The sequence below is a fragment of the Oncorhynchus keta genome, chromosome 21, assembly GCF_023373465.1.
Source record: "Oncorhynchus keta strain PuntledgeMale-10-30-2019 chromosome 21, Oket_V2, whole genome shotgun sequence".
NCBI lineage: Eukaryota > Metazoa > Chordata > Actinopteri > Salmoniformes > Salmonidae > Oncorhynchus > Oncorhynchus keta.
Genome location: NC_068441.1, coordinates 43,558,975 through 43,574,116, shown reverse-complemented (window position 1 = coordinate 43,574,116; position 15,142 = coordinate 43,558,975). Strand labels below are relative to the sequence as shown.

General features: G+C 42.1%; 1 protein-coding gene across 1 annotated transcript in view; it reads left to right on the top strand.

Annotated features, from left to right (window-relative positions):
* Positions 1 to 15,142, top strand: part of LOC118399715 (potassium voltage-gated channel subfamily KQT member 2-like) — an 82,658-nt gene that overhangs the window by 21,837 nt on the left and 45,679 nt on the right. Inside the window, exons 2-4 of the mRNA XM_052473974.1 lie at positions 8,892 to 8,982; positions 9,339 to 9,465; positions 10,864 to 11,039. Coding sequence (XP_052329934.1) covers positions 8,892 to 8,982; positions 9,339 to 9,465; positions 10,864 to 11,039 — 394 coding nt within the window. The remainder of the gene's footprint in view (positions 1 to 8,891; positions 8,983 to 9,338; positions 9,466 to 10,863; positions 11,040 to 15,142) is intronic.

The window sequence follows — 15,142 nt, the reverse complement described above, 5'->3', positions numbered from 1 at the left end:
CGATACAACATTTTACGTGTACACTACCGGTCAAAAGTTTTAGAGCACCTACTCATCCAAGGGTTTTTCATTATTTTGACTATTTTCTACACTGTAGAATAACAGTGAAGACATCAAAACTATGAAACAACACTTTTGGAATCATGTGATAACCCAAAAAGTTGGCATAGCCAAAGCCAAAAGCCACCCTCTGCCTTGATAACAACTTTGTACACTCTTGGCATTCTCTCAACCAGCTTCATGAGGTAGTCACCTGGAATGCATTTCAATTAACTGGTGTGCCTTCTTAAAAGTTAATTTGTGGAATTTCTTTAATTCTTTGAGCCAATCAGTTGTGTTGTGACAAGGTATGGGTGGTATACAGAAGATAGCCCTATTTGGTAAAAGACCAAGTCCATATTATGGAAAGAACATCTCAAATAAGCAAAGAGAAACAACAGTCCATCATTGCTTTAAGACATGAAGGTCAGTCAATATGGAACATTTCAAGGACTTTGAATGTTTTTTTAAGTGCAGTCGCAAAAACCATCAAGTGCTATGATAAAATAGGCTCTCATAAGGACTGCCACAGGAATGGAATACCCAAATCAAATCAAATCAAATTGTATTTGTCACATACACATGGTTAGCAGATGTTAATGCGAGTGTAGCGAAATGCTTGTGCTTCTAGTTCCGACAATGCAGTGATAACCAACAAGTAATCTAACTAACAATTCCAAAACTACTGTCTTATACACAGTGTAAGGGGATAAAGAATATGTACATAAGGATATATGAATGAGTGATGGTACAGAGCAGCATACAGTAGATGGTATCGAGTACAGTATATACATATGAGATGAGTATGTAGACAAAGTAAACAAAGTGGCATAGTTAAAGTGGCTAGTGATACATGTATTACATAAGGATGCAGTCGATGATGTAGAGTACAGTATATACGTATGCATATGAGATGAATAATGTAGGGTAAGTAACATTATATAAGGTAGCATTGTTTAAAGCAGGGGTGTCAAAGTCAAATGGACGGAGGGCCAAATAAAAAATTTAGCTACAAGCCGAGGGCCGGACTGTTCGAATGTTCATTGAACAATTTTTAAATGACGCATATAGTCTAGTGAACCTAATTGAACCTACTGAAAACCTAACAAATATATTCCAATATGATCAGATAAATAAAGCAATATTTTCTTATGGCTCTGTCAGTAATCTTTAATTTTCAACAGACACAAAAGACAAATTTCCTTTATATAAAAATCCCCATAACATGAACATTAAATGAAAGAAACCGGTATTCAAGGCACCATCAGTAGCCTATATTTTCTATTTTAGCAAAAGTGGGCTAAATTTACTTCAAAGAAAAAAACAATAATAGCAATTTTCTATCATCCACTCAACTGAAATATTTTTAAAATATAATTGGATTGAAATACAATAAAATAAAGTGCAAAATCTATTAATCAAAAACAACACTTTGTTTAAGGAGAAGTAACATGCAGTGAAAACAAATATTAAACTTTAACTTTTAAACTTGAACTGAGTAAAAACTCTAAATATGTGATTGCACAGTAATGTTCACTTGTTTGAGGTTGAGGGTGATACTTGGTGGTGTCCCATCTTTTCCACAAGTTCATCAATGTTCGGGGTAAGGCTCTGAGCTGAGGAAATCCTCAGAATTGAGTGGAGGTGTTCAGCAGTAAGTCGACTTCTGTGTGATGTTTTGTTCAAGTTCATCAAAGAAAACAGTTGTTCACACAGGTATGTGCTGCCAAACATAGACAACGTTTGAGCAGCCTGGATGCGCAGCTGGGGCATTGTGTCGGGAGGAAACGGGCGAACTCCGCAGCACCCACTGCCGCATATTTTGCCCTCAGTGCATCATTGCATTGGAGGTCAATCAACTCCATTTGGAGGTTTGGTGGTGAGCTTTCCACGTCAACAGCAAATGGGTTACCGAGCAGTTCCAACCTGCTTTTTTGTGCTTCAAAGTCAGCAAATCGGCGTCGAAAGTCAGCGGCAAGCATACCTATTTTATCAGCCAACTGTGCGCTCGGGAACGCACTGGTAGAGAGCTTCTCTTTCATGGTCTGGCAGCTGGGAAAGTGGCTCAAATTTTCTTTCCGCATCTGCGTCTCCCACAGAGTCAGTTTGGTTTTAAATGCCTTCACTGTACTGTACATATCAGAGATGACACGATCCCGACCCTGCAGCTGCAAGTTCATTGCATTCAGATGACTCGTAATGTCACACAGAAAAGCCATTTCACACAGAAACATTTCGTCTCGGAGTTGTGTTGTGTCTTTCCCTTTGCTGTCCAAGAACAGACAAATCTCCTCACGAAGCTCGAAACATCTTTGAAGCACCTTTCCCTGGCTTAGCCATCGCACCTCTGTGTGATAAGGCAAATCACCATGCTCCGTTTCTAACTCCGTCAGAAATGCCTTGAACTGGCGGTGATTCAAACCTTTGGCTCTGATAAAGTTAACTGTGCGCGTGATGATGCTCATTACATGCTCCATTTTCAAGGCTTTACCGCACAACGCTTCCTGGTGTATGATACAATGATAAGCTGTCAGCTCACCTGTCGCGTTTTCCTCTTGCATCTTTTCCCGTATCTTCGCCACCAGTCCGCTCCTGTGTCCACACATCGCAGGTGCTCCGTCGGTTGTCAAACCCACGAGTTTTTCCCAAGGCAGCTCCATCTCATTTACACATCTTGACACCTCTTCATACAAATCATGCCCCGTAGTTGTGCCATGCATAGGACGTAAAGCCAAAAACTCCTCTGTCACGCTTAGGCTGGAGTCCACTCCGCGGATGAAAATTGACAACTGGGCAATGTCAGAAATGTCGGTGCTCTCATCCACAGCCAAGGAATATGCAATGAAATCTTTTCCCTTTTTCACAAGCTGCTCTTTTAGATTGATGGACAACTGGTCTACTCTCTCGGCAATGGTGTTTCTGCTCAGACTCACATTTAAAAAGAGTTGCCTTTTTTCTGGGCAAACTTCGTCACAAACTTTAATCATGCAGTTTTTGATGAAATCCCCTCCGTAAATGGCCGGGCTGATTTAGCGATCTCTTCTGCCAAAATAAAACTGGCCTTGACAGCAGCCTGGCCTTGTGATTTGGCTTTTTGAACAGAGCCTGTCGAGATTTGAGGCCTCGTTTTAATTCCTCTGCCTTTGTAGCCTTTGTTCCATGTCCATATTCTTGTTTTTGTCCGCGTGTTTCGTTTCATAATGTCGTCTCAGATTATACTCTTTCAGTACCGCCACACTTTCTCCACACAGAAGACACACAGGTTTTCCAGCTACCTCCGTGAACAAATACTCCGACTCCCACCTTGTTTGAAACCCCGGTTCTCAGTGTCCACCTTCCGTTTTGCCATTTTTGATGGGTATCTGAAAGTTAATTTTACTGTGATGCTGACAACTGCTGTGCCAATAAATATTGAAATGAAGCAGCCTACTGCTCGGTGCGTCACCGTTGCATTGTGGGAAATGTAGTATTGGTGCGTGTAAAAGATCTGCGGGCTGCCGGCTTGCTGCGGTCTGCGGGCCGGTTCTAATAATAAATCAAGATCATCCCAGGGGCCGTAAAAAACCTTCTCGCGGGCCGGATGTGGCCCGCGGGCCTTGACTCTGACATATGTGGTTTAAAGCATTGTTTAGTGATATATTTACATCATTTCCCATCAATTCCCATTATTAAAGTGGCTGGAGTTGAGTCAGTGTCAGTGTGTTGGCAGCAGCCAGCTCAATGTTAGTGGTGGCTGTTTAACAGTCTGATGGCCTTGAGATAGAAGCTGTTTTTCAGTCTCTCGGTCCCAGCTTTGATGCACCTGTACTGACCTCGCCTTCTGGATGATAGCGGGGTGAACAGGCAGTGGCTCGGGTGGTTGATGTCCTTGATGATCTTTATGGCCTTCCTGTAACATCGGGTGGTGTAGGTGTCCTGGAGGGCAGGTAGTTTGCCCCCGGTGATGCGTTGTGCAGACCTCACTACCCTCTGGAGAGCCTTACGGTTGAGGGCGGAGCAGTTGCCATACCAGGCGGTGATACAGCCCGCCAGGATGCTCTCGATTGTGCATCTGTAGAAGTTTGTGAGTGCTTTTGGTGACAAGCCAAATTTCTTCAGCCTCCTGAGGTTGAAGAGGCGCTGCTGCGCCTTCTTCACGACGTTGTCAGTGTGAGTGGACCAATTCAGTTTGTCTGTGATGTGTATGCCGAGGAACTTAAAACTTGCTACCCTCTCCACTACTGTTCCATCGATGTGGATAGGGGGGTGTTCCCTCTGCTGTTTCCTGAAGTCCACAATCATCTCCTTAGTTTTGTTGACGTTGAGTGTGAGGTTATTTTCCTGACACCACACTCCGAGGGCCCTCACCTCCTCCCTGTAGGCCGTCTCGTTGTTGTTGGTAATCAAGCCTACCACTGTCGTGTCGTCCGCAAACTTGATGATTGAGTTGGAGGCGTGCGTGGCCACGCAGTCGTGGGTGAACAGGGAGTACAGGAGAGGGCTCAGAACGCACCCTTGTGGGGCCCCCCCGTGTTGAGGATCAGCGGGGAGGAGATGTTGTTGCCTACCCTCACCACCTGGGGGCAGCAGAGTTACCTCTGCTGCAGAGGATAAGTTCATTCAAGTTACCAGCCTCAGAAATTGCAGGTCAAAAAAGAGTTCAAGTAACAGACAAATCTCAACATCAACTGTTCAGAGGTGACTGTGTGAATCAGGTCTTCATGGTCGAATTGCTGCAAAGAAACCACTACTAAAGAACACCAACAATAAGAAGAGACTTGCTTGGGCCAAGAAACACAAGCAATAGACATTCGACCGATGGAAATGTGTCCTTTGGTCTGGAGTCCAAATTGGAGATTTTTGATTCTAACCGAGGTGTCTTTGTGAGATGCGGTGTGGGTGAACAGATCTCTGCATGTGTGGTTCCCACCGTGAAGCATGGAGGAGGAGTGATCGTATTGGGGTGCTTTGCTGGTGACACTGTCTGTGATTTATTTAGAATTCAAGGTACACTTAACCAGCATGGCTACCACAGCATTCCACAGTGATACCCCATCCCTTCTGGTTTGGGCTTAGTGGGACTATCATTTGTTTTTCAACAGGACAATGACCCAACACACCTCCAGGCTGTGTAAGGGCTATTTTACCAAGAAGGAGAGTGATGGAGTGCTGCATCAGATGACCTGGCTTCCGCAATCCCTGACATCAACCCAATTGAGATGGTTTGGGATGAGTTTTACTGCAGAGTGAAGGAAAAGCTGGCAACAAGTGCTCAGCATATGTGTGAACTCCTTCAAGACGGTTGGAAAAGCATTCCAGGTGAAGCTGGTTGAGAGAATGCCAAGAGTGTGCAAAGCTGTCATCAAGGCAAAGGGTGGCTATTTGAAGAATCTCAAATATTAAATGTATTTTGATTTGTTTAACACTTTTTGGTTACTACATGGTTCCACATGTGTTATTTCATAGTTGTTATGTCTTTACTATTGTTCTACAATGTAGAAAATAGTTTTAAAAAACTTGAATGAGTAGGTGTTCTAAAACTTTTGACCGGTAATGGAGTCATTTTGCGGATGCTCTCTTCCATGGCCACTTACAATCAGTTCATTGACCGAAACTGGTAAGAGGATATAACAACCGCATATCACTATCATTCCGACTGCAGTGCGAATGCAGTCAAGGAAAATGTGTTGGTGGCCTCGGTTTTGGATCCATTTTGGTTTAATAAGCATGTGGTATATTCAAAGTGAGAAACATTTATGTTTAGACTATCACTTTAAATAAGTCTCTAGACTGTCAGTCAAAATCAAGTCGTGAGACATTGTTAGAAGAGAAACAGCAAAGTGCTGTTTAATATTGAGATGAGTCCACATCCCACACCATCTGTTCACAGTTTCACGCCATTAATTGGATAGTCAATTTAAAATGCTTAAATTAGTTGCTGCATATCTTTGCCATTAATTTGGGATTTACTTGGATCTACACAACAGATGGTCTGAGCACGGAGGCGTCTTGACATTTTTCAAATTTTGTGGGTTTGAAAACATCTGACAAACTTTGATTTTGTGAAGTATCACTTTAAGTATAATTTTTTATTTTACTGAACCTTTGTTTAACCACAAAGTCTCATTGAGTTCAGAAAACCGCAGAGGAAGCACCCCCCTATCCACATCCACGGGACAACAGTGGACTTCCTCAGCGTACACATCACTGACAAACTGCAATGGTCCACCCACACCGACAGTGTGGTGAAGAAGGCGCAACAGCACAACAACCTCAGGAGGTTGAATAAATGTGGCTTGACACCTAAAACACTCACAAACTTTTCCAGATGCACAATTGAGAGCATCCTGTCGGGCTGTATCACTGCCTAGTATGACAACTGTACCGCCCGCAACCGCAGGGTTCTCCAGAGGGTGGTGCGGTCTGCCCAACACATCACTTGGGGAAAACTGCCTGCCTTACAGGACACCTACAGCACCAGATGTCACAGGAAGGCCAAAAAGATCCTGAAGGATAACAACCACCCGATCCACTGCCTGTTCACTCCACTATCATCCAGAAGGCGAGGTCAGTAAAGGGGCATCAAAGCTGGGACCGAGAGAAGCTGTTTTTCAGTCTCAAGGCCATCAGACTGTTAAATAGCCATCACTAGCACCTTAGAGACTGCTGCTCGATATACCTATACTTGAAATCACTGGCCACTTTAATAATGTTTACATATTTTGCATTACTCATCATCTCATTACTCATCTCAATGTACAGTATATACCGTATTCTATTCTATTCTACTGTATTTTAGTCTATGCCGCTCTGACATCAAATATTTATATATTCTTAATTCCATTCTTTTAATTTGTGTGTATTGTGTGTATTGTTGTGAAATTGTTAGATATTACTGCACTGTTGGAGCTAGAAACGCAAGCATTTTGCTACACTCTCAATAACATCTGCTAAACATGTGTATGTGACCAATAAAATGTGATTTGATTTGAAGTCACTATACCTCTTTCCTTAGGGAGACATGTCTCTGTCTACTATAACATCTCTGTCTACTTTAACATCTCTGTCTACTGTAACATCTTTGTCTACTGTAACATCTCTGTCTACTATAACATATCTGCCTACTATAACATCGCTGTCTACTATAACATCTGTCTACTGTAACATCTCTGTCTACTATAACATATGTCTACTGTAGCATCTCTGTCTACTATAACATATGTCTACTGTAACATCTCTGTCTACTATAACATATGTCTACTGTAACATCTCTGTCTACTATAACATCTGTCTACTGTAACATCTCTGTCTACTATAACATCTGTCTACTATAACATCTCTGTCTACTATAACATCTGTCTACTATAACATCAGTCTACTGTAACATATCTGTCTACTGTAACATCTCTGTCTACTATAACATCTGTCTACTATAACATCTCTGTCTACTATAACATCTGTCTACTATAACATCTGTCTACTGTAACATCTCTGTCTACTATAACATCGCTGTCTACTATAACATCTGTCTACTGTAACATCTCTGTCTACTATAACATCTGTCTACTGTAGCATCTCTGTCTACTATAACATATGTCTACTGTAACATCTCTGTCTACTATAACATCTGTCTACTATAACATCTGTCTACCGTAGCATCTCTGTCTACTATAACATCTGTCTACTGTAACATCTCTGTCTACTATAACATCTGTCTACTGTAACATCTCTGTCTACTATAACATCTGTCTACTATAACATCTCTGTCTACTATAACATCTGTCTACTATAACATCTCTGTCTACTATAACATCTGTCTACTGTAGCATCTCTGTCTACTATAACATCTGTCTACTGTAACATCTCTGTCTACTATAACATCTGTCTACTATAACATCTCTGTCTACTATAACATCTGTCTACTATAACATCTGTCTACTATAACATCTCTGTCTACTATAACATCTGTCTACTGTAGCATCTCTGTCTACTATAACATCTGTCTACTGTAACATCTCTGTCTACTATAACATATGTCTACTGTAACATCTCTGTCTACTATAACATCTGTCTACTATAACATCTCTGTCTACTATAACATCTGTCTACTATAACATCTCTGTCTACTATAACATCTGTCTACTGTAGCATCTCTGTCTACTATAACATCTGTCTACTGTAACATCTCTGTCTACTATAACATCTGTCTACTATAACATCTCTGTCTACTATAACATCTGTCTACTATAACATCAGTCTACTGTAACATATCTGTCTACTGTAACATCTCTGTCTACTATAACATATATGTCTACTGTAACATATCTGCCTACTGTAACATCTCTGTCTGCTATAATATCTCTGTTTACTGTAACATCAACGTCAAGCCTAATACGCACCATTTCAACCTGTGTAACCAAGCATTTCGCTACACTCGCATTAACATCTGCTAACCATGTGTACAGTATGTGACCAATAAAATTTGATTTGACCAAAGAGTGAAAAATCAGACAGATCTGTTAATAAGTTTATTTTTCCCCTTCTACCCAGCTCTGATACAGTATATTGGACTGAAACCCTCTTGGGTTCCTAAGCAGCTACAGTCATACTAATTTCCTGCATGGCCTGCAAAATCTCATATGTCTTTTTATGGCTTGGGAGGGATACTGTCAGTGGACCTCAGCAATTCCAGATTAATCAATTGAATTTGTGAAGGAGGCACTGAGACCTCAGCAGACCTCTGTGTGTGAAATTGGAATTACTTACAGATCGATTGTCTTGCCTGCTGTGTATGGGGGTACTTATTGTGATTATCGGTGGAGAAGGAAACTGTTTGTAATTGAACATGTTATCTCTTATCTTGTTATCCACAGTTTTGTGCTGGTCTTCTCCTGTCTGGTCCTCTCTGTGTTTTCCACCATTAAGGAGTATGAGAAGAGTTCTGAAGATGCCTTGTATATACTGGTAGGCACTTTGGTTCACACTTACATGACGCGTATCAGTAGCATGCCATTTGCACATATGTAGATAATGGTTTTGTGCTGGAGATAATGAATATGAGGTTGAAAAGTGGTGGAATAACACTTTAAGTCTGGAGAAACATGGCATGTGCTGGCTGTTCATAATATAACCAATTCATACTGTAAGAAAGTAGTTGCCAAATGTCTCTCTCAGTTCTGACTATATACACATACTATATGAATCATTTTCTTCTAATTTCCTTAGTTTTGGGGTAACCATATTATCTTTGCAAAACTATTATGATAATATCAGAATTATGTGCGTTATTAATGTAACAGGAAGCCTTTCTCCCTTAACAGGAAATAGTCACCATCGTGGTGTTCGGCGTGGAGTACATAGTGAGGATATGGGCTGCCGGATGCTGCTGCAGATACAGAGGATGGAGGGGCCGTCTGAAATTCGCCCGCAAACCCTTCTGCGTGATCGGTGAGTTCGACCGCAACTGCCCCTGTGGTCTTTTCTGTGTCACTGTGTGCCTGGTCTCTGTCATCAGTGAGATAAAACTGTCTGGCAGCAGTCACCTAAGTGGCCTGCATTTGGTCATTCGTTCCATGGACTGTTTTATCTTCTGCTCAATTTAGGCCAAATATACCCATACTTCTTCCTTCCCCTTCCCCTACAAACAGATTTGTAGTGATTGTCTAGGCACAAAATGGCCACCATGTATTATCGATGTGGCTGCTGGCTGTAGTTGGTGGTGCTTCATCAAATCCTTCCCAACAGTACCTATGGCTAGCACCCCTCTAACAACTTTTATCCATCAGCAACCTACAGTACTTTAACTCAGACTGCTGAGGGGAGGACGGCTCATAATAATGTCTGGAACGGAGCATGGAATGAAATCAAGCACATGGAAACCATGTGTTTGATACCATTCCACTGATTCCACTCCAGCCATTACCACAAGCTCATTCTCCTCAATTAAGGTGCCACCAACCTCCTGTGACTTGAACCCAATAAATCAGAGATCATCAACTAGATTCAGCCGCTGGCCGATTGTTTTTTTTTTTTTTTTTTCTTGAGCGGATTATCAGGGAAGGTATATTACTGGAAAGTTTACCAGTAAACTATCAGAATTGTTGTATCTTTCAAGGATTTTATTGTAATCTATCACAAGACAACAAAAAAAATATGTCTTACCTTTATTTATTGAGGTTTTTCTCATTGACATAAAATCTATTTTTCAAGTGAGACCTGGTCCAACAGCAGCAGATAAAACAACTTACATGAGGGTTTCATCATGAAATATCCTTATTTATTTGTCAATATGTATTTGTTGTCAATGTTTTGGCGTCAAACTGGTGGCAGTTGTGAAAAAAGTCAACAGTTGGAATAGTTGCAGTGTCTTTTTTATTTATCCTTTATTTAACTGAATTGAAAATAATACCATTGTTGATTAAATGCTTTTTCATTAATTAGACCATATGTTCTGTCTTCTAGAAACTCATGGACACAGATATGCATGTTTTATACTTTATATAAATAAATAAAACATTGTTACTCAAGTATAAGTTATCAAAGTTACGATAGATTGACATATATTTTCTGGTAATTACCAAAATTACTACCAAATTCCCCAGTTGGGGAACCCCACAATAAACTGTAGAGAAGTGATGTTTTCAGAGAAAAATGTGGGTCAGGTTGTGTTTTATATACTCTTAAGGTTGATTATTTTTTTAATGTCCTGTGATATATATATTTTTTAAACATATCACATACAAATACACATCCAGTACATGCACAAAAATAAAATAAATGTGTGGAATTAAATATATACTTTTTGAATGATTTCGAAAATTTTGGATAAATGTCCATCTTTCCCAGACGTCATGGTGTTGATTGCGTCCATCTCTGTGCTGGCGGCGGGAACCCAGGGGAACGTCTTTGCTACGTCGGCCATCCGGAGTTTGAGGTTCCTGCAGATCCTGCGCATGATCCGGATGGACCGCCGTGGAGGCACCTGGAAACTCCTGGGATCTGTCGTCTACGCTCACAGCAAGGTAATCAAAGACCAGGGCTGGATGGAGTGTGTGTGATTGATTGATCTGATGCTTGTACCTCACCACCCCAATCTGGCTCCTTGCCTGCATTGCAGCATGTTTCTATAAATCCAATATCTAGATTTGAGCTTCCACAGACAAGTCAAGTCAACTGATACCACATGTCAAACGTATCGATCTAAGTTCATTGATCACACAACCAGCTGTATGACATTAACACTGTCCCCACCTTCTAACCAGATTGATTGACAGGTGACTTCAACAACCATCTGCCGAACAACAACTTCTGGGGACATTACATTACAGCTCTCAGATTGATCTAATACACCCACAGTACAGAAAACAACTCATCATCAAGCTCTCCAAAGGGCATGCTGTGACCGATCTGCGTACCCACTTTAACTAACTAGATGTACCCTTCAATTTATCAAAGGCTCCCGAAGCTTGGACTTCATCCCAAATAGCACCCTATGCTCTTTGTAGTGCACTACTTTTGACCAGGGCTCATGGAGCTCTGGTCAAAAGTAGTGCACTATATAGGAAATAGGGTTCCATTTGGAACACACATTTGGTCTGATAAATTGAGCACTCTCAATGGGGAATAAGAGTGTCTCCCAGTGGTTCCCAGAGTGGCTCCTTAAGTGTCTCCCAGTGATGCATAGCAACACAGTCCCCATAGAGAGCCGGGGAGAGGAAGAGCAGAGGGCGGTGGAGTGTCTAATGAGATCTCCTGGTAGAGAAGTATGTCAGGGCAAAATGGATCAGGTCCTGAGTCTGACAGTGCAGAGGCCAAAGCTGCCATGGACTATGGACTCTTATTGGATTTGGCTCATACACACCGTTACCTGTCTTCTGTCTGCCTGTGAGATGGAACAGCTAGATAGATGTGCAGCCTTGTCGTGTTGCAATATATTAACACTGATAAAGGAAGGGTTTTTCTCCTGGATGTTGATATTTAACAGAGACTTTCTGATTGAACAGAATTCTTTGAGGCAAGAGGTTCTAACTCCACTTGACTGACTTTGCTGAAAGCGACTTTATTTAGGGACATTTGACTTGCAGTCAGTGCATTCATCATCAGATATCTAGGTGGGACAACCACCATCTTTTTGTCCTATATTTATATTGTCTTGTTTTAATCTTTTTTTTTTTATCCCAGGCCCCCGTCCCCGCAGGAGGCCTTTTGCCTTTTGGTAGGCCGTCATTGTAAATAAGAATTTGTTCTTAAATGACTTGCCTAGTTAAATAAAAAAAATAAAAAATAAAATCTTAGTAATAGTAAGTTGCTCTGGATAAGAGTGTCTGCTAAATGACTAAAATGTCAAATGTAAATGTAAAAATGTGCTGGTGCTCTGTTTACACTAAATGCATACAGTGCCTCCGGAAGTATTCAGAGCCCTTGACTTTTTCCAAATGTAGTTATGTTACGGCCTTCTTCTAAAATGGATTAAATATGTAAAAATCTACACACAATACCCGATAATGACAAGGTGAAAACAGATTTGTATACATTTTAGCAAATGTAGAAAAAAATTAAACAGAAATACCTTATTTACAAGTATTCAGACCCTTTGGTATGAGACTTGAAATTGAGGTCAGGTGCATCCTGTTTCTATTGAAAAATGCAGAACTAAGAACAGATACAGCCCTTGGTTCACTCCAGACCTGACTGCCCTCGACCAGCACAAAAACATCCTGTGGCGGACTGCAATAGCATCGAACAGTCCCCGAGATATGCAACTGTTCAGGGAAGTCAGGAACCAATACACGCAGTCAGTCAGGAAAGCTAAGGCCAGCTTCTTCAGGCAGAAGTTTGCATCCTGTAGCTCCAACTCCAAAAAGTTCTGGGAAACTGTGAAGTCCATGGAGAACAAGAGCACCTCCTCCCAGCTGCCCACTGCACTGAGGCTAGGGAACACGGTCACCACCGACAAATCCATGATTATCGAAAACAACAAGCATTATCCATGATAATCGAAAACAACAAGCATTTCTCAACGGCTGGCCATGCCTTCCGCCTGGCTACTCCTACCTCGGCCAACAGCTCCGCCCCCCCGCAGCTCCTCGCCCAAGCCTCTCCAGGTTCTCCTTTACCCAAATCCAGATAGCAGATGTTCTGAAAGAGCTGCAAAACCTGGACCCGTATAAATCAGCTGGGCTTGACAATCTGGACCCTCTATTTCTGAAACTATCCGCCGCCATTGTCGCAACCCCTATTACCAGCCTGTTCAACCTCTCTTTCATATCGTCTGAGATCCCCAAGGATTGGAAAGCTGCCGCAGTCATCCCCCTCTTCAAAGGGGGAGACACCCTGGACCCAAACTGTTACAGACCTATATCCATCCTGCCCTGCCTATCTAAGGTCTTCGAAAGCCAAGTCAACAAACAGGTCACTGACCATCTCGAATCCCACTGTACCTTCTCCGCTATGCAATCTGGTTTCTGAGCCGGTCACAGGTGCACCTCAGCCACACTCAAGGTACTAAACGACATCATAACCGCCATCGATAAAAGACAGTACTGTGCAGCCGTCTTCATCGACCTTGCCAAGGCTTTCGACTCTGTCAATCACCATATTCTTATCGGCAGACTCAGTAGCCTCGGTTTTTCGGATGACTGCCTTGCCTGGTTCACCAAGTACTTTGCAGACAGAGCTCAGTGCGTCAAATCGGAGGGCATGCTGTCCGGTCCTCTGGCAGTCTCTATGGGGGTGCCACAGGGTTCAATTCTCGGGCCGACTCTTTTCTCTGTATATATCAATGATGTTGCTCTTGCTGCGGGCGATTCCCTGATCCACCTCTACGCAGACGACACCATTATATATACTTTCGGCCCGTCATTGGACACTGTGCTATCTAACCTCCAAACGAGCTTCAATGCCATACAACACTCCTTTCTATTCCGCAACAAAGCCTCCTTCACTCACGCTGCCAAGCTTACCCTAGTAAAACTGACTATCCTACCGATCCTCGACTTCGGCGATGTCATCTACAAAATTGCTTCCAACACTCTACTCAGCAAATTGGATGCAGTTTATCACAGTGCCATCCGTTTTGTCAGAAAAGCACCTTATACTACCCACCACTGCGACTTGTATGCTCTAGTCGGCTGGCCCTCGCTACATATTCGTCGCCAGACCCACTGGCTCCAGGTCATCTACAAGGCCATGCTAGGTAAAGCTCCGCCTTATCTCATTTCACTGGTCACGAAGGCAACACCCATCCGTAGCACGCGCTCCAGCAGGTATATCTCACTTATCATCCCTAAAGCCAACACCTCATTCGGCCGCTTTTCGTTCCAGTACTCTGCTGCCTGTGACTGGAACGAATTGCAAAAATCGCTGAAGTTGGAGACTTTTATCTCCCTCACCAGCTTCAAACATCAGCTATCTGAGCAGCTAACCGATTGCTGCAGCTGTACATAATCTATTGGTAAATAGCCCATCCATTTTCACCTACCTCATCCCCACAGTTTTTATTTATTTACTTTTCTGCTCTTTTGCACACCAATATCTCGACCTGTACATGATCATCTGATCATTTATCACTCCAGTGTTAATCTGCAATATTGTAATTATTCGCCTACCTCCTCATGCCTTTTGCACACATTGTATATAGACTCCCCTTTTTTTCTACTGTGTTATTGACTTGTTAATTGTTTACTCCATGTGTAACTCTGTGTTGTCTGTTCACACTGCTATGCTTTATCTTGGCCAGGTCGCAGTTGCAAATGAGAACTTGTTCTCAACTAGCCTAACTGGTTAAATAAAGGTGAAATAAAAATTTTAAAAAATGTAAAAAATTATCATCGTTGATGTTTCTACATCTTGAATTGAGTCCACCTGTGGTAAATTCAATTGATTGGACATGATTTTGAAAGACACACACCTGTCTACATAGAGTCCCACAGTTAACAGTGCATGTCAGAACAAAAACCAAGCCATGAGGTCGAAGGAATTATCCGAAGAGCTCCGAGACAGGATTGTGGTGAGACACAGATCTGGGGGAGGGTACCAAAAAATGTCTGCAGCATTGAAGGTCCCCAAGAACACAGTGGCCTCCATCATTCTTGAATGGAAGAAGTTTGGAAACACCAAGACCTCC